This window comes from Fopius arisanus, unplaced genomic scaffold, assembly GCF_000806365.1.
Source record: "Fopius arisanus strain USDA-PBARC FA_bdor unplaced genomic scaffold, ASM80636v1 scaffold00001, whole genome shotgun sequence".
Taxonomy (NCBI): Eukaryota; Metazoa; Arthropoda; class Insecta; order Hymenoptera; family Braconidae; genus Fopius; species Fopius arisanus.
Window position 1 is genome coordinate 1,054,205 of NW_011887740.1, and position 18,095 is coordinate 1,072,299.

The 18,095-nt window shown below is 38.4% G+C and overlaps 3 protein-coding genes across 10 annotated transcripts in view; 1 reads left to right on the forward strand and 2 right to left on the reverse strand.

The window, feature by feature from the left end:
- LOC105267045 (disintegrin and metalloproteinase domain-containing protein 10) overlaps positions 1-2,733 on the reverse strand; it is a gene marked incomplete in the record, with an annotated part of 12,748 nt that extends 10,015 nt beyond the window's left edge. Inside the window, 3 exon segments of the mRNA XM_011305666.1 lie at positions 242-383; positions 1,618-1,897; positions 2,346-2,733. Of these exon segments, the coding sequence (XP_011303968.1) occupies positions 242-383; positions 1,618-1,705 (230 nt within the window).
- The window catches only part of Nipsnap (protein nipsnap), a 29,519-nt gene extending 20,053 nt beyond the window's left edge, over positions 1-9,466 (forward strand). The window contains exons 1-5 of one of the 2 annotated variants that reach the window (XM_011305460.1): positions 4,642-5,008; positions 5,800-5,979; positions 6,721-6,889; positions 7,252-7,519; positions 8,004-9,466. In XM_011305460.1, the coding sequence (XP_011303762.1) occupies positions 4,926-5,008; positions 5,800-5,979; positions 6,721-6,889; positions 7,252-7,519; positions 8,004-8,152 (849 nt within the window). In that variant the 5' untranslated portion in view covers positions 4,642-4,925 and the 3' untranslated portion in view covers positions 8,153-9,466. Of the gene's footprint in view, positions 1-4,641; positions 5,009-5,799; positions 5,980-6,720; positions 6,890-7,251; positions 7,520-8,003 lie in introns of those variants that run through there. The other variant, XM_011305545.1, reaches the window with a different exon arrangement.
- Positions 9,467-10,812: 1,346 nt separating this feature from the next.
- Positions 10,813-17,456, reverse strand: Tao (Serine/threonine-protein kinase Tao). Of its 7 annotated transcripts, XM_011306317.1 has the most exons (7): positions 16,623-16,641; positions 16,462-16,542; positions 14,821-15,292; positions 14,161-14,509; positions 13,841-14,016; positions 11,677-13,418; positions 10,813-11,578 (listed from the first exon to the last, which is right to left on the reverse strand). In XM_011306317.1, the coding sequence occupies exons 3-7, from the start codon at positions 15,124-15,126 to the stop codon at positions 11,458-11,460; spliced, it is 2,694 nt and encodes an 897-aa protein (XP_011304619.1). In that variant the 5' UTR covers positions 15,127-15,292; positions 16,462-16,542; positions 16,623-16,641; the 3' UTR covers positions 10,813-11,457. The 7 variants fall into 7 exon arrangements, with proteins under 7 accessions (XP_011304619.1, XP_011304284.1, XP_011304699.1 ...); XM_011305982.1 differs by lacking the exons at positions 16,462-16,542; positions 16,623-16,641 and adding an exon at positions 17,332-17,456; XM_011306397.1 differs by lacking the exons at positions 16,462-16,542; positions 16,623-16,641 and adding an exon at positions 16,972-17,324.
- Between the last annotated feature and the right edge of the window lie 639 nt (positions 17,457-18,095).

Below are 18,095 nucleotides of genomic sequence, written 5' to 3' on the forward strand. Positions count from 1 at the left end.
AGATAGAGGAATTTTTGTCGATATCTTTTTTGTAGCGCGATGTGTGGACTAAAAAAAGGATTCATATACGAATTTCGCTATGTCCCGTCGTTTATAAGATATTCATCGATAATTGGAGCTCAGCCAACTGGATTTGGATTACCAATCCGGCACAGAGATCTTTTCCCAGTATATTTATAAGTAATGGTTTTCTCGGGAGTAAAAAATGTATTTTTGATATTAATATCGTGAAAAAACTCACCTATCAAGTGCATGGAGACTGAGCACAAGTGCCTGATCCCTGTCGTCGTCGGCGGCCCTTCTGGACCTTCTGCGCTCCCTGAGGGCCGTATGATCGTACCAAGCGGGCCCATAATGCCCAATAAATGTTCGCTTGACGATTCCTACCACAAAATGAGAAAAGTCGATTATTTACGCGTTTATCCACCCCCAAGGGCAATTTTAACTGTTGAATTTATTTATTAACAATTTTAGAACATCGTGTATATTTAATTTTTTAAATTATCAGTTTTAATGCACGTCGCGGAAAATTCTGCTTTAAAATGAGCATTTTTACTGAACGTGATGGTTACAGAGCCGAAAGTGAGGACTGCAATTACACTCGTTAGAAATTATTTGTTCTTCATATGTATCGTACAAAATGTTATGAGACTGGCGAAAAAACCATTTTTTGTCATAATAATTATGATGAGAGATTCTTTCGCACGCTCCACGCAGAACTCTTTTTTTTCATGGGTATTTAACAATTTTGTACGATAGACGTGAAAAAAAGGACTTTCTGACGAGTGTAATTACAATTCTCGCACTGGTTGATAAGTTACATTATTTTAATTACATTTTAGTATGACGCTGTAATATATTGTAACAATACTAGAGATGAACTATTTTTTCACTCGTATCAGTGAACGCATTTTATTTTATCACATCGAGACGTCTCGAATTGCTCACGTTATGTGCTATTTTCGATTTATCGACGTTGTACAATAAAACATCGTTCGATACATGTGCGGAAAATCCTATTTTAACGAATCCGATTATTGTAAACCTGTGATTTATTTAAAGTGGCATTGATGAGAAGCTGCTTGTTTTCTATTAATTGAAATAATCTGACTTTGATATAAAAGAAGGAATAATAGTGGTCGCCGGATTGTTTCCCCCGGAGAAAAATCTCTGGAAATTATTTCACCATCGGAATTTCGCCGGAAAATTTTCCAATATAATCTTCTCAGGCTTTTTTCGCTGTACTTTACCGCTGTAAAACAAAAATTATTTATTACGGTAGTTAATTGTTTACGGTGAAGAAAATTGATTTGAATGTCTCTAGAGATTTATTTTGATAATGTTAATTAATAAATAGCCATAATTAAGTAATTTATAATGAATCTTCAATGTTTATCATATCGTACTGATTATATGACATCAGAATGAATTTTTAAATATGGAAAATGAAATATGGAAATTTTTCCAGCCAATTTTTCCACGGTATTTTTTCCGGTAATTTTTACCGGAGAATTTTTACCGGAGAATTTTTACCGGTATTATTTCCCCAGGGGAAAAAAACCATAATAATGACAAATAAGAAATATTTTTGAGTGGAGGGTTGGAGTACGAACTGACCTTCGTGAGGCGGCAGCGGATGTAGTGGCCACGCGTCTACCAGCATGATACAGAGGATCGCGAGGGCCGGAGTTGGGACCGCGTACATCGCGATAAGTCCCCGGGGCCCCGCAACCTCGTCCAGTAGCGTATCACGAGTACCTTGTGCCCCCAGACTGGTGTATCCAGTTGTCCCCAAATCTATCAGCCAGATCGAGGCCCAGATGCATTACATCGTCGATCAGTCGCATCACTAGACCCCGAGCACCAAAATCGCCGGCAAAAAAAAACCCCCCACTCCCTACCACCAAACAAACATATTTATCACATTATGCACACCTTACGTAACGCAACTGCACGTGCCTTCCATCCATTTGTTACATAAATAAAAGCCCAACGGTATATTAAATAAACAACCGCGTGCCTCTCACATAAAAACTCAATGTTATCAGAACTCCCGTTACTCCACTCATTAAACCCCACGAATTTCCATCACCAGGGGATAAAGCGGGGGAAAAACGAGATGAATCATAACCGATTGGATAGATATGGCATCGCTGTATAAAACCGGAATCCACGGTTTGCTCAGGTAGGCGGTTGGTACAGGTAGACACAAAGCAAACCAAAAAGCGAGCATTGATTGATATGAAAGCGGATGTCAAGGGAGAGACAACAAACTAATTACATGTGTTTATTTTTTTTTTATTTTTTAAATTGAATTCCCCTGGAATATGAGTTGTCACACCTACCTGTTTGAGGCACCGTTTGTCCTTAATTTTTCCGGATTTTTCCCACTCTCCGGTGCCAGAGCTCAATCCCATCGAATGTCTTTCGTCATCACTCGCTGTTACAAATTTCCCGTCACTTTTCACAGTTTATCCGATTGTCACGTGGACCTTACGCCAACGGATCTCAGGAGTGCTCTCATTAATCACTCGAGGGTGAATTAATAAAAACAAACAATGGGAATGGAGGTGTGGAGTGCGTCTGAGGCAGAGCTCTGGTCACTTCTGTTTCACCACTGGCTGTTTCTGTGTGTTTCTGTTTTGAAGCCGAGGGGGAGAGCACGGGATGGGTGGAAACGGGTGGTGGAAACGGTGAACGAGGACTCATCCGAGGACAACGACTCCCTCCTTTCCGTCATCAGTGGTATTTTTCATTCTCTTCTAGTTTGCGTTGGGGAACATCGGGCTCTCTCCCTCGGGCTCATTGCCTTTTGCTCAGGGAGAGGTGGTGGTACGACGCGCGCTCCAGTTCGATCCACCCCGACGAACCCTCCGCCAGGGTGGGGGATCATACCCCTCGATTCCTCGATCCCTCAACCCCTCAACCCCTCATCGGCCCATCCCTCTGGGAGTAGGGGGTTGTAAATAGCTCGGAGACTGCATGAGGAGTTACAGACGTTTCTTGACCTTTTTATTGAGGGGTTGATTGGTGGGCTTGAGGGGGCGCATGACTTTTCGGGGGTGGAAACATTCTCCAAGGCATGCTGATGGTGGGACCAGGGGCGAGGGGAGGGTACAAGTGTCTGGATTATGAGGGGGAGGTGATTTTTTCGATTTTCGGTTTCAGGGTTCCAGGGCCAGGTCCGGAAAGTGACGTTTTATGGATTTAAAAAGACTTTTCAAAGGGATTTTACTTGTTTCATGACGAGTTAATCAGGTCTCCCGGTTTATTGGACATAAGATGTGGGTGTATGGGGCTTTAGTAGAAAATTCTTCAGCTTTTACGGAAATTGGATCGAAGTTTTAGTGGAATTGTATGAAGAATTCTATTGGTTATTTTTATGATATCATTTATTAGTGTTTTTCCTGGAGAGTTAATCCGTTGGGATTTTTGGGGCACAAGTGGATTGAAACGGTTGTTTCTGTTGATTTTTTTTTTTTGAATTTTCGTTGTAGTGGAGGGAACTGGAGATTTTAGTCCGACATTTGGAATATTAAGGGACTAGAGTATTCGAGAATTGAAGAGGATTATTGCAGAGGATTTTGAGAGCTGATGAATGAAAAATAACTTTTGATAAAACTCTTGCTCGGGACTGAAATGTACTATTAATATTTCATGAGAAAGGTTCTACGATAATTATTTATAAATTCAACTTCTCTCCTAATAATCGAAGGAACTCCAAAAATGTTTCCAGATGTTGAATTTTCTTTATAGAATCTGTAATTATTTCAACTAATTCAAAACTATTTATAATTACCTCCATTCATTTTGAATTTCTTCAAGAGTAATTCCCTCCGAATAAAATTATATGAGAGTCTATGTAAAAAAATTATTTAAATTCTCCCTTGTGCGCAAATATCGATTGATATAAAAATGATTTTAGAAGAAAACGACGAGAGACCTTTTCTCTTGGAAATTCGATAATAAAAGTCCCATAAAAGCATTTTAATATTTTACTATAAAAAGACTAGTTTTCGAGATAGATCAATAATTTAAGAGAATACTTAAGGATGGTCCGCCCCCTTTTAGTAAAAATTACCGGGTTTTCAAGTTTTCTGATAGATTGATCGGATTGACGCCTCTGTAAAAAGTTTATGCGCTGTAAAATAGCCCAGATTAAAGCACGATCTTCTGGCAGTATACACCCTCACTTGACTGATTGCACTCTGCAACAGCTAAAATATAACTATATATTTTCCACCCTAACTATTCTCAATTATGTAAATTTATGAACTTCCCGTAATTATTCCTCGAATACAAAACGCACAGTCGAATTAAATTTTTTTGGGCTGTATTGAATGATGCGGCTTCAACCCCAAACAATTTTTATTAAGAAAAATTAATTTTAAATTTATTTAATTTATTTATTTTCTAACGTTTTTATTTCTATTTGGAGTATTGAGTCGTTGATAAAAAAACAATTTAATTCGTGAGGCTCTATTTAAATACGTGAGAAGTTATTTAAATTTGGAAAATTTCTATCTCAAATTCAGAATAGAAAATTTTAAACTGGATGTGATCGTTTAGCAGCTACTTTTTTAAATTATTGACTATAAAAATTTAAACAAAGATTGTCCAGTAAATATTTACTAGAACCTGCAGTCTTCAGCAGGTTCAGCTGTCAAGACAGATGCCTGGATTATCGTCACGACCATGTGCCCTCGGTTATTCGTGGAATTGTCAGATTTTGGAGTTGTCAGTTGAACCACTGGCGACGCTGCAGACTCCAAAGTTCCCCCAGTCTGTAAAAATCCATCACAGCTGACTCGATTAAAACTGAAAGTCGAACTTTTGCTTTTGGAGCACGAGGATTTAGCAACACAACTGCTGAGTAGTTTAAATCGAGCTATTGTTGACGACTGATAATTGTTTATCGAGTGATCATGGCCGCCGGTGTCATTGGGGCATGCAGAGTCACGGGGCCGGTGATTGGAAAAACAAATCTGCCGATCTTGACTGCCACTCGGTACACATTATCACGATTATTCCATTATCGCTCTATTCTGTTTATTTTTTTTTGTCACGGAGTTAGAGCTCTTTGGCGTTTATTTTCTGATTGTTGATGGAATTAATTTATTATTTATTTCATGATGAACAGAGTTGTTGGAGGGGAATTCCTCAGGCCACTGCTCCAGGGCCTTCTGCCAAATTAGATCAAATTTCGGTCGCACTTTGTCATTGCAGTATCGTGATGTTACTAGAATACTCGTGCATGATTTATCACGAGAATAAATTCATTCTGAAAAAAACGATTTATTTCGAATGAGAAAATATTCAGAAAATATCTCATCCAGAATTTAAAATCGTGATGGGAAAACTAAATATTTTGTTTATTTAAATGTTCATTTGAATACTGAATACTCAGCCGTGAAGTATTAAATACTTTTTCTCCATTATTGCTCGTAATGTGTCGTAAATGTTCAGCTCACACTGAGGAAAAAAGCCTTTCTCCAGAAAGAGATTCTCTTGTTCCACGAGAATTATTAAGACCGAATGAAGAGAAAAGGATTTGCATCTTTTGTACGATGAGAAAAAACAAATAATTTGAAGTGAATACGTTCGAGAAAATTGCATGTGTGAAATCTCTACATAAAATCCAGTTTAATACCCGTTTCACATCAATTAGTTTGGTGGTAATGAAGTTAATTGAAAGTAGAATATCGTTAATAGTTTAATGAGCCTGACGGCTGCAATGGCATTCGCTGGATTTAAGCCGTATATTTTCTAGGATTTTTCAATGAATCTAATTCTGTCCAGATTCGTGAGTAAATCAACGACATGCCAGGACAGCGAAGGCTGGCTTAGCAAATTAGGTGTCCGGAGAATGGAACCAACCAAGGAGTCTCACTCCCGTATGCTATCGGATAAAGAGGTCATTTATGCATTGCACACGCATAACATCCGACCAGATTCATACGACAAATACATCAAGAACTAGTAACTACGAATTATTTATCTTTTAATCTTGTGATCGTTAAAAAAAGACTTCTTACTTTGAGGAAAAATCTTTGAATTCCCAGAAGGCTCGAAACGCCTTCCTTCGTTTAATTAAAAAACCTGAATTTCCCTTTAAATACGAAATATTAATGCAAATTTTTAGCAATTCCCGTAAATATCTCTATCTGCTTCCCCGAAAAATTGTCAATTTCATTTTGACGAAATCCCTTGAAATTATTGGGAAAAACATCTTGGCTGGATGCAGAGAAAAAAATCTTTTAATGGTAATGTGAGAATAAGTGAGAAAGTCATTTATGCTCATTAATTTCAAGATATTCCATTGTAGTGTTTACATTTGGGAATATGCGGTAGAGACTCTATATTTAAACTATCTATAGGTGATTACATGGAAAAACTATTACTGAAACTTCAAGAACATTGTGAGTTGGGAAATGATGATGAAATGAAAAAAAAAATTATTCAAAAACTTAAAAAACCGGTGTATATATAAAAAAACGACGGGACTAAAGTCTTTGAAATTTTGAGAATACCTTTTCAAAGTGCCCAACAATATGCAGTTTAAAATTAACGTCTCTGGTATATTGTGAATTTTTTCACAAGTATGAACTCCGGAAATACCTCAACTGAAATTGAGAAATTTTCTGTCTCTCTAATGATGAAGTAATCATGAAAACTAATTCTTTTCTTTGCACATTGGTTGGTGATTGTTGGGTATTGCAGCCAGGAGAACGTCGATCTTATCCATTCCAAGAAGGGTGAGTTGAACCACGAACTGGTCGCTTCCTGGACAGTCGAAGTTGGAGATCTAGATCAGGCGATACACCTCTGGCAGTACACTGGGGGATACGAGAGAGTCGACCACGCACAATTACATTTATCGAAGGATGAGGTACGATAATTAACGAGACCTAAGGTCCACCTCTATTTTTTTTGTTTCCACCAGTAAAATTTGATTGAGCCGAATTTAATCACCGAAAGAATGGAATAATTACGAATTATTAATACACTTATTCCTAAATTATGATTTCTTTTCGAGACATATATCTGAATCTTAAAGAGGTAGTGCAATTTTTGTAGATATCTTTTTGGAGTTCTCATTCCACTCTACAAAACAAGTCCTGAAAAAAAATTCTTTAGTTCTCTTAGATTCAGAGATATTCATCGGGACCTCGAGTAGGGAAGTCAACTTATTGCCCTTTACCTCTTGTCTAATGATGTTTGTGGTGTTTTGTTTTCCTCGGTACCCTCCAGTCTTATCAGCGATTACTCAAAGAGCGCGGCAATTATCTCCGCTCTCGACATCTCCAGTATCTGCTGGCATTTAGCTTTTGGCCGCAGATTGTTAACCGAGCAGGACCAAATATTTATGAAATACGTAGCTACAGACTCAGACCCGGCACTATGATCGAGTGGGGAAATAACTGGGCTAGAGCCATTAATCATAGGAGAAATAATGACGAGCCGTTCGCCGGATATTTTTCACAGATTGGGAGATTGTACAATGTACATCATATCTGGTGTAAGCTATTAATATCTTTACAGTTGAATCGGGTTATTGTATTAATTGTTCAGAAGTGTTGAATGCAGTCTTTTGAATTTTCACAATTTTCAATAATTCTAATTATCCATGGGCTTGGAAAATAAATTATTGAATATTTTGAGAATCCCTGGACTTTTCACGAACAAAAAATAGAAAGGAAATTATAAATACGAAAATCTCATTTTTAACTGATAATTCATAAAAACGGAATTGAGTTTAAACAATTTAAGTAATTAATCAACTCCGAACCACAATTAAATAATCAAATCATTTAAAATAATTTTCACCTAAATTTTTACCTTTTTTTATGTGAAAATTAGAATATCATCACTTAAATATTTCAAATGGATTTTGTAATTGGTGAACAAAATGGAATTCGATGATTTCTCCTGAATATGAGTTCCCCCGTGGACACAAAATTGATTTGTCCTCAGAAAATAATGATTTTGTTGCTCGTAATTAGGCTACAAGGACCTGCAATCGAGAAAAGAGACTCGTGAAAGTGCCTGGCGTTCCCCAGGTTGGGATGAATGCGTGGCGTACACCGTTCCCCTCATCCGAGAGATGCACTGTCGTATTTTGCGACCCACCACCTTCTCTCCCACTCAATAAATCCAGAAGTAACAATTAAAAAAACACAAAGAAAGCGTCAATTTAATTTGCAAACTGCCTCTGGCATATTTCGAAGTCTACCTTCTCCTCTCGTCGAAAACCTTTGGAAATTGATTTACATTTATTTTATATATGTATAAATGGATAGAAATTGAATAATCTTGTATCGTCGTTGTTGATAATAAAAGATATGTACGGGAAGACTTGTATAAAATATGTAATAAATATTGTTACTCATTCATTTGATTATCTCTTCGTTGCTCAGAACAAGATGCCTCAAATGTTGAGCCACTACAATCATTTCCACTACACCTGATCTTTTTTTATATATTTCTCGCTAATTCATTCAATTGCTGAAGAACAGTTTCATGAAGAGACATGAGCTCGCTTATCATCATTGAGGATTTCATTTGTTGTTGATTTTTTTTATGTTCCTTCGATGCGGTTTGGTATGTAGCACCGGCATTTGATACCGTTGAAGTGCCGACAGCCGAATATCAATGTCAGCACTGATAGAATGGAATACAAAAAATTACTCTTTAACTAATTATTTTTCTTGATACCTCAGTAGTAAAGTGAGAATTTGAATTATGGATTTACTTTGAAAATTATTGATGTAGGATGGAATGCTAGAGAACGTTTTTATAGGTAATTAAATTTTTGATTAGAAAGGTGATTTGACACTTTCTTCTAACATCAATAGTTTTATTAATTGATGGATATTCAATAAAACTATAAACATTTGTTTGGAATGAATTAATCATTCTATCAGTGCACAAATTTTCCTGATGAAATCGATTGCTCAGTAATTAAAACTATCTAATTAATGTGGTTGTCTTGCAGATTTCAACATTTTTAGAATTGAACGTGTGAATGATGTTTGATTTTCGCTAATAATTGCTAATGATAATCGTGGCGGACTGCAGGTAAGAAATATTCAATGAATATTGATTTTTTTTTGTCGCTCAGTCCGTGAATGACAAAAAATATTGTTCATCACTCGGCCGAAAAGAACTCAGACTGTAAACTCACAATCACCAGGAAAATTCCCACCGGCCCAATGACGAAATATACTATATTTCAATTTCATAGATTTTCTTTGTAATTTCTCCAATTCATTAAATTTTTCCTACGTGAATTTCCCTGACAGGGCCTCTATTATTTTATAATTCGGGTTATAATATTATTTTCAAATCCTGCAGGTGAAAAAATCCTGAAAAATGAAAATTCTCCACTAAGATAAATAAAAACAAAATTAACGCACCCAACGTGCATGATCTCCCGCAGATAAATGATTTTTAGAAACATCTAAAACAAGACGTTCAAAAATGAAGAATAGAAACCCTTGAAAAATCTCCCCTGCAAGACTCCCACAAGAGGTAATGAATTGATTCCGCAAATGAATAAAATGTATGCGGACTGAAAAAAAAAAATGATTCGCCCTCTGAAAACACCGAGCAAGCTCCGGATAATCCCGGAAAAGTAGCAAACGCGTCTCAATGTTCATAAAAAAGACTCTCACTCTAAAATCTTAACGGCGAGGATAGCAAAGAGCAGTATTAATTAATGGTACTATCGTTAGAATATTATTATTGTTGTCTGCTGATAATATTATCATACTATTACCATACCGTTAATTACTTTAGTTTCAATCTTTTACTTAATGGAACTGTATTTAATCTATTAATAGTTGATTGGTATATACTCGCAGCAATTACTTATAATACAAACAAATGTCATTCTCGTGGTAATCAACATAACTGGAGTTGACCAGGGGTTTGGTCACTAGTATCATTTAATAATTAACTCATTTACCTAAAAACCGCTGTCTGGCCTCTCAAATCGTTCATCGAAGGGTGAATTCACTTAATCCCATCTTTGCGTATAAAATAGTCGGTAGACACTATGTACACGACGCTTGACGACGACATTGAGATTCAGATTACTGTTATCGTAATTATTAAATTTTCTTTTTCTTTTAATTTTGTCAAGTAACATCACAGCATATTAAAAGAAAAGAGGGAATTGAACGGAAGATTGAGTGATAAAAAAGGAAATTTTGTAGCCTAATGTGTTCGTTACTGAACACTGATTATAATTAAGCGTAAAAATTTTCATTTGTAAAATTACCGAGCCCACCACATGGTGTATTGCACCTCACTGTAATTCCATACTGTTACCACGTGGGATTACAATACATCGATGAGTTCTTTTTGCTTATGATTAAGGTATTGTTCAATGGAAAATATAACAAAATTGTGGTAAAAACGTTTCTTCACTTTTATAAATGGTTGAGTCAGTAGTGGAGTGGTAAAGAACGCATTCTGAAAATTATAAAAATATCTTTGACAGATTTTTTCCAAGTGGATATGATTCCCTGAAATATTTGCAGAAATTTCAAATTATTTCTTGACTACAGAATTCCATTGAATTCAGTAATTGAATCAATTTCAATTAAAAAATATAATTTCGTGATTTTTTAATTAAGTTTGAAAAACGGTAATTTTTAAAACTTGAATCTAAAAAATTCCAACGATCATTTGACGGCCAACATTTTCCTCACTCTACATTTACCACTTCACAAATTAGTTTACAGAAGATAGTGCTGATAATGGAAAATCATGAGAACAAATAACGTGGCACAATCAACTGATTCTCGATTGACGATCGACTGACATGAAGATAAATTATGAAACAGACCTCGAAACAGATGATGGCCAGATAGTGGATCCCATTGTGGTCGTCGGAGTCTGTCTCTTCACCCCCGAATCAAATTCCACTGTTTCTCCCTGATTGGGGGACTCGAAAAGGAACTACACACGTACACAATAACGCTAACGTTCTCATACAGAGAAAATTCTCCTTCTCAACCAATAATGAATCTTCCCGTAAGTTTTGTCAGAGGAAACTCCAGTGGTGAAGTGGTAAAGAGCAGATTGTTTGTCAAATATCCTTGAAAGAATTTTCCAGCAGTGCAAATTTCAAGAGGTTTTTCTTGCGAATATCTCGGGCACTATAAGTGCAAATAAAAATGCTGAGATAAAAAAAAAATATTGAATTCTCTTCAAAAGTTCTAATGATTTTTGCTAAATTGATTCACCCCAACAGATATTCTCAGAAGAGTCTACAAGTAGATTTTTAATTAATCTTCATTTTACCAATTTACTACTGATCTGAGTTTCTATATAAAAAGAAATAAACGAGAGAAATAATAGTAATTAGTCCCACTGTACTATCGACTCATTGTAGTGCACGAGTCGTTGTTGAACGTGTGGCCGTATTAGGTATATTGACGATTATTGTAATTAAAGACTACTTGGAGGAAATGACGTGGAGCTATTGCTGTGGGCTAGACTCAGCATTGAACCACTCAGGCTCTCGTCGTCTGGGTAAGACTCTTTAGATGCTTCGGCAATTGCTAGAGCACTGAAAATCAAAAACATTGACGGTAAATAATCTGAAACCATTGAGTTAAATTACTAATAATCGAAATGATAAATAATATCTTAAAATAGATTTGTCACCTAAATCCAACTCGCGCACTCTCCTCATCGAATTGTTGTAACTCACGTTCCTGTCTCTCATGCAACAAACGTATCCTTTCGCTACGTTCTTGAAGGAATTCCTGAGTTTCTAATTCCATTTTTTGTTCTAGCAGAGCCCGTCTGACTGATACACGATCCTCTAACTCGCGTCGTTCACGATTGCGCTGGGCCTCCGCTTGCATTTTATTCTTTGACTGATAGGCCATCAATATCTCTAGCTCGTAATTAAGCCTCTCCTTGAGATGATGGCATTCAAGCTCCTGTGACTCGTCTAACCTGATGCTCTGCTTCTGAAGCATCTCAGCAATACTTTGCTCATACTGATCACCAAGTAACGCCAACTTTCGCCTCTGTTCCTCCTTCAATTTCTTAATAACGGCTTTTTGTTCATCCCTCGGCGTCGTCTGCAGAATTTGGGCTTTGAATGCCTTGTACTGGCGTGTCTGTATCTTGCACGTTTCCCTGAACTGCTTTCTGATCTGCGTCTCCTTCTGCTTCAGACTCTTGGGCTGTTGTTTCAATTCAAGTGCATGCTTCTTACGGAGATCTCTCTCAGCCCGTTGCATGTACTCCTGCTGATTGCAGAGTTCTGTGGCATGCTGACGCTGAATCTGCTCTTCTCGCAGTGAATGCACTGCTCTTTGTTGTCTATACTCTAATTCCTGGGTTTTGTCGTGGTGTCTCAGCAACATCGCGTGCGCCTGTTCCAATTGTTGTTGGCGTTTATTCAGTTCCTCACGCAGAAGCTCCTGTTCAAGACTATGAAAAATGAGCAATTTTTTTCTCCGAAATTTTCGTATCTCCAGATCGAGGTACTCTCTCTGTCCCCTAGCGAGTCGCTGCTCCTCCTGAGCCTCCATCTGCCTGAGATTATCCTTCTGGCTCTGAAGGGTTGCATCACGTTGACGTTTGGGGGTAACCTCATCCTGAGAGAGTTCTCTTTTCCACCTCTCCTTATACGCCTTGTACTCGCGCTTCTGCTGTGTCTCGAGTGCCTTGCGATCAGCCTCCTGTCTGCTGATGATCTCCTTCTGCAGCTTCTTCTCAGCATTTTGATTTTGCTTGAGCTTGCGCTCCATCTCTTGGAGATGCCTGAACTGGAGTTTCTCGAGTTCCTTGCTGAACTGCTGAAGAAGGGTTTCGTACTCCTTATCGAGGAGTTGCTTGTGTGACTCTACCTCCATTTTGCAGCGTTCCTCCAGCTTAACAAGGGCACCCTGGTGCTCTCTTCTCATTCTTTTATACCCAGACATCTGCTCGTGCATCTCCTCCTGCATGTGTTCCTTCTGCTGTTTCGTGACAATCGATGTTGTTCTTATTGTTGCAAAATTATTGGCACCGTGCTCCAGTAAATTGGCAGTAACACCTGCTGATACCTTGTGACGATTTCTCACTGATCCAGAGGAATAGTCGTTGGTGTCATTGACGTTGGGCAGTGGTAAACTGTTGGTTGAGGAACTTTGAGAGCTCGCTGACACCCCCATCGAGTGAATCGAGTGCTCTGACGTTATGGAATTGCTCTTGCTGCTGTCACCACCTGTTTGCTCGTCTGGTGTGTCATCAGCATCTCCCACTTGACTCTCGCTCTCACATGCATCGATCATTAGAATTTTTTTCATTTTTCGGTAGTTCAAATTGTCCAACTCACGAACTGCCCCTTTTGTTCGCTGAACCAGGTCAGTCAGCACTTGAGGGGATCGTGTCCTTGTCACGAAACCGTGCTGAGAGAGAAATTCATCTTAATTAGCTGGTGAACGTGGTGCATATGGAAATAATAATAATCATAATAATTGCGAGAAGAAAACTTGAGAATTTCTAGCGATAATTAAACAAATTGTTTCCATTGCCGCTATTACATGTTGAGGTGCAATCTCAAGGATTTCTTGGAAAGTTCTTGGATGTTTTGAAAAGAAGCAAAATTCCTGGTTTTTGTTTAGAATTTTTTAGATAATTTTTAAATTTTCCTTTTTTTACGATGAAATTTCCAAATGCAATTATTATATGTAATTTTTAAAACTCCTACAAAATGAATATAAAATGAAACGAATATAAAATGAAATGAATAGAAAATGAAACAAAAATCATCATGATTCCATAAAATTTTAAACTAGCCAATTTTATAATCTTAAATCCTTTAACCTACCGATAATAATTTACCAGACGATGGCCTCTCATTAGGACTCTTCGTCAAGCAAACCTCGACAAAATTTCCAAAAACATCAGCCCAGTTTGGTGAATTTAACGTTGGCGTATCATTCTGGGCAATATGATAGAGTGCACTCATCGCATTCATGTTGAAATACGGTGGCTTCCTCTCGGCTGTGGGCAAAAAAAAAATCCCATCACAAATGAGAAAAAACAATTCCACTAATCTGCCAACAGTGCGATAAGAAGCAGGAAGTTGAGACGAATTGAAAGAAGTCAGAGATGAAAGATCGGTAGAAAGCAGTAGAGATGCATTACCCAATTCTATACACGTGATTCCTAATGACCATACGTCGACCTTGCCGTCATATTGGCCCTCGTCCATAGCCAGAATCACCTCTGGCGCCATCCAGTAAGGTGTCCCCACGAAACTGTTGGCTGGACACTTTATACTGGCTGAGCCAAAATCAGCGAGTTTGACAGTGCCATTTTCAGTCAATAAGATGTTTCCAGCTTTGACATCACGATGTATTCTACCGAGAGAGTGAAGATAATGCAAGCCACGCAGAACACCCTCACAAATTGCTGCTATTTCGTCTTCCTTTAATGGCCGTTTGTGTACTTCAATTATATCGGAGGCTGAGCCAACACAATACTCCATAACGAGCTGGAAAGTCATTATTAAATAGTCAGTCAGGGGCTAACGAGTAACTGGCGAGCAACTTCTGATGAGAAATTGGTTGGCAAAGTTTCTGTGGATTAATTGATACAGGTACTTTTATTATTCTGTGGGAATTCACTTAGTACTTTATGAATTTTCGAAATTTTTATGAATTACGATGAAGAGAAATCAGATGATTGGAGGTTTCAGAATGCGTTTTCTCCTAAATGTAGACATTTAAAAAATTAAAAAATTAAAATAAAAAGAACATGGGAGATAATAAATTAACAAGCGTAATGCAGAATAATTGGTCTCACCCATGCTGTATGATCTCTGAGATAGCACCCCTTGTATTCAATGGTATTCGGATGATTCAACTGTCTCAAGAATCTTATCTCCTTGAGTATATCCTGCCACTTATCCACCGTCTGTTTCCCCAAATACGACATTTTCTTGATGGCAACGATTTCCTCGGTGAGTAGGCATCGTGCATAATAAACAGCCCCAAAGCTACCATGTCCAATCTCCCTGAGATCTTCGAAAATTTTCTCGGGGTCGTTCTTCTCGAAGAGCTCGGCAATCTCCGGATCCTTGAGACTACCAGGCCTGGGTCCCATCGGCATGGTAGCTATGTCAGATTCACCCAAATGTCTGTTATCTCGTCCAGGCGTAATTGGCTCCACCCCACCACCAAGTGAATTTCTTTACTCTCTTCTCATGTGTTCCACTTCGGTATCCCTTGTCAGTCCATCATCCGGTCCGTCCTATTCCCGCGTCACTCTGGAATCCCTGTGAGAATTATCATTCAAATCATCATCAGGCTACTTAAAAAATTCCAAATTAATTATCCACACAATAAATACGTAATCCTCAGGGCCAAGGGCAATCTCGCTGAAATGCATTCCGACAGATAATTGAATCGAATTGGATTGATTAAAATAAAACTGGTGTAAAATTATCATATTTTTCCTCATTTCCAATCATCTCCAAGTTTTTCTCATCTCAGTTCTTATTAATTTTTCATTTTGCAGATTGTTCTCTAATTTTTCTCATTATTCTTGTTCCTAATACTTTTAAAATATTACTGTAACTATCTGTTTTTTCTAATTTTGTAAATCGTACACAATATAATGCATAGTTAATAAGTGTCCCTAGTATCCATAAATTGGATTGTTTCCTTCGCCACGAAAGATATTGCTAGGATTTCCTCCTAAACCCACTCTCTGCCGAGATAAATCCATAATTAAAGAGAATAGTGAATTGGTCGGGGTAAGAATGATGCGAACTCTTTCCATTTCTTCCCAATTTCAAGTTAGTTCTCCCACCAGCAGCGAAACTTCTTTCATCATAAAATATGATAGTTTCAATGTTTCATCACTTCACTACTAAATTCGATTCCCAACGAAATCGTTCGCGTCATTCCTAGGAATGCTGTGACACATATCCTGAAGTGACTGTGGTTAGAAAACATACAAGAGAGTTAAAATATTGTAGATATGTAATCAGGGATCGGCCACTAACGACTGCATTCAATTAAAAATATTGCGCTGCAGTTACACCTCACCAACTTCAAACTATAATCGACGAAAAATTCATAATTAAATCCCCTCGTCGAATAATCCTCGATACTTGAAGAGAATTCCCTCACTCAGAAATCTATCTTTCAACAAAAAAAATCTAACTCCCTAGAAGAAACGATTTACACAAAGAAATGAAATAGTGTCTCTCACTTCACGTAAACGACCAAAACCCAAATTTCCTCAATCAACAAAGACAAATAAAATTAAATCCCCTGTTTGAAAATCATAACTCCCCGAGATACCCCAGTAAAACCGAATGAAATCCCAGTAAAATCCTCGCCCAAACTCCCCCCATCCCTGTAAAACACCCAGACACTGATAAATCCCGAGCCCAAAGAATAATCAAAAGAGAAACCCAAAATAATCAATTGAACACACCGTCCCCAGTGGTTTCTATTCCATTCAGCTGAATTCCTCCAAAACCCAGACACTGCGTGCACAACTGCATTTCCCTCTCCCCTGATGGTAGAAAAAAAAAATGTTCAAACCCTGAAACCCCAGGCCCATTGATGGAATCCCGATTCGAATAGTAGCCCTACCTCGACGATTCCCTGGGCACAAATCCACTGAACTTGAAGTGAAATGTCTTTTTTTCAAGCGAGTTATATTCACCTACAAAATGGCGATAACGTGAGCTGAGACATGCGCGCGCTGTCTGGTTCGGGATAATAGGTTTGGTCCTACCCTTTCACGGGCAAACAAAAAATTAACGAAATGATAAATTCACTACGACTCGTCCTTATCACCTATCCGTTATCACCCCACCGGTATTATCCTTAGGTGACGGTCTCAACGAAACAATACCGATGTCAGGGCGACTATTACTCAACTATTTCCCTGTTTTTTTTTTCCCCCATGAGTATTGACTAGGAATTTTCTCACTCTCACCGTATATGTATCTGTTATGCATGTACACGCCCTGACGAACGTGACACGAGCATTACCTCCACCCCGAGCACGCACTATCACTTTGTTTGAATTATCCGATTTTTCCGGGTGACGAGATTAACGGGGAGACGCGCTGTGAAGGTCGTACCCGTTGGGGATGATTCTTCCCTGACGGATGCACAATATGGATTGGGCATGGGGATGAGGTATTTGTGTACATGGACCTAGGCTCGATACGTCATCTCGGGGGGATGGGGTGCGGTGACAAGGGCGAGTCCTGACAGTTATCACTGTTGTGGGGGTGTAAGGGTGGATTGACACGGGAATATTTATTTATTCAGAGGATTATTCAAGACCTACCGACTGACTCACGACACTTGGGACCATATGCAAAAAATGTGTATTTTCGTTGGTTGCTGGGTGACAACAAGGGGGAGCTAGCGGCGGGGGAGGTACTGACACTTGCCGCAATTGCTACAATTGCTGGACATGGGGCCCAGCTGTCGTGGTAAGGTAGGTATCTGGTCAAAGCCGGATTTTCTATTATTTCCGTCGAAGGGATAGAGTAGACTCAGTAGAGAGCAAAGAGGATTGACTAAATAAAAGTAGAGGCTCAGTTCTGGGGATTTGAGTGAACTCACCAGCATTGTAGTACCTCATCTCAAGAGAGAGAGGGCGCAAAATGCTCTCCTGATACATTTTTGAAAATTTCAAATTTTTTAATTCCAGTGAATACTTCCTCGATGTTCATGCACTCCTGATACTTTTCTAGAAATTTCGAATTTTTCAATCTCAGTGAACACCAATTTCGTAACGCAGAAAATAACATTCACCCCAAAGAGGATTGACCAAAGTAGAGGCTCAGTTCTGGGGGTTTGAATGACCCCAGCGGCATCGTAGTAGCCGACCCCATAAGAGGGAGGGCACCACACGCAATGCTGGGGTATCTGTCGTTAGCCGACTCAGCGACTTTTCAGTAGTATCCCTCCAGCTTCCCTTTTAATAACTCTGAGCTCTTCGATGCCTCAGATTCCACTGACTGGAATTTTTGACGAGCTGATTTCAAAGCCTCCGACTGCTGATTATTTGTGTTTGAACGAATTAACAGTTATTAAAAATATCTT

Coding starts and splice junctions, on each gene's coding strand:
- Tao (XM_011305982.1), bottom strand. CDS start 15,126: ATGCCGATGGGACCCAGGCCTGGTAGTCTCAAGGATCCGGAGATTGCC. Junction 14,510..14,820: donor TCAGAGATCATACAGCATGG/GTGAGACCAATT, acceptor ATGACTTTCCAG/CTCGTTATGGAGTATTGTGT. Junction 13,419..13,840: donor CGTCTGGTAAATTATTATCG/GTAGGTTAAAGG, acceptor TTTCTCTCTCAG/CACGGTTTCGTGACAAGGAC.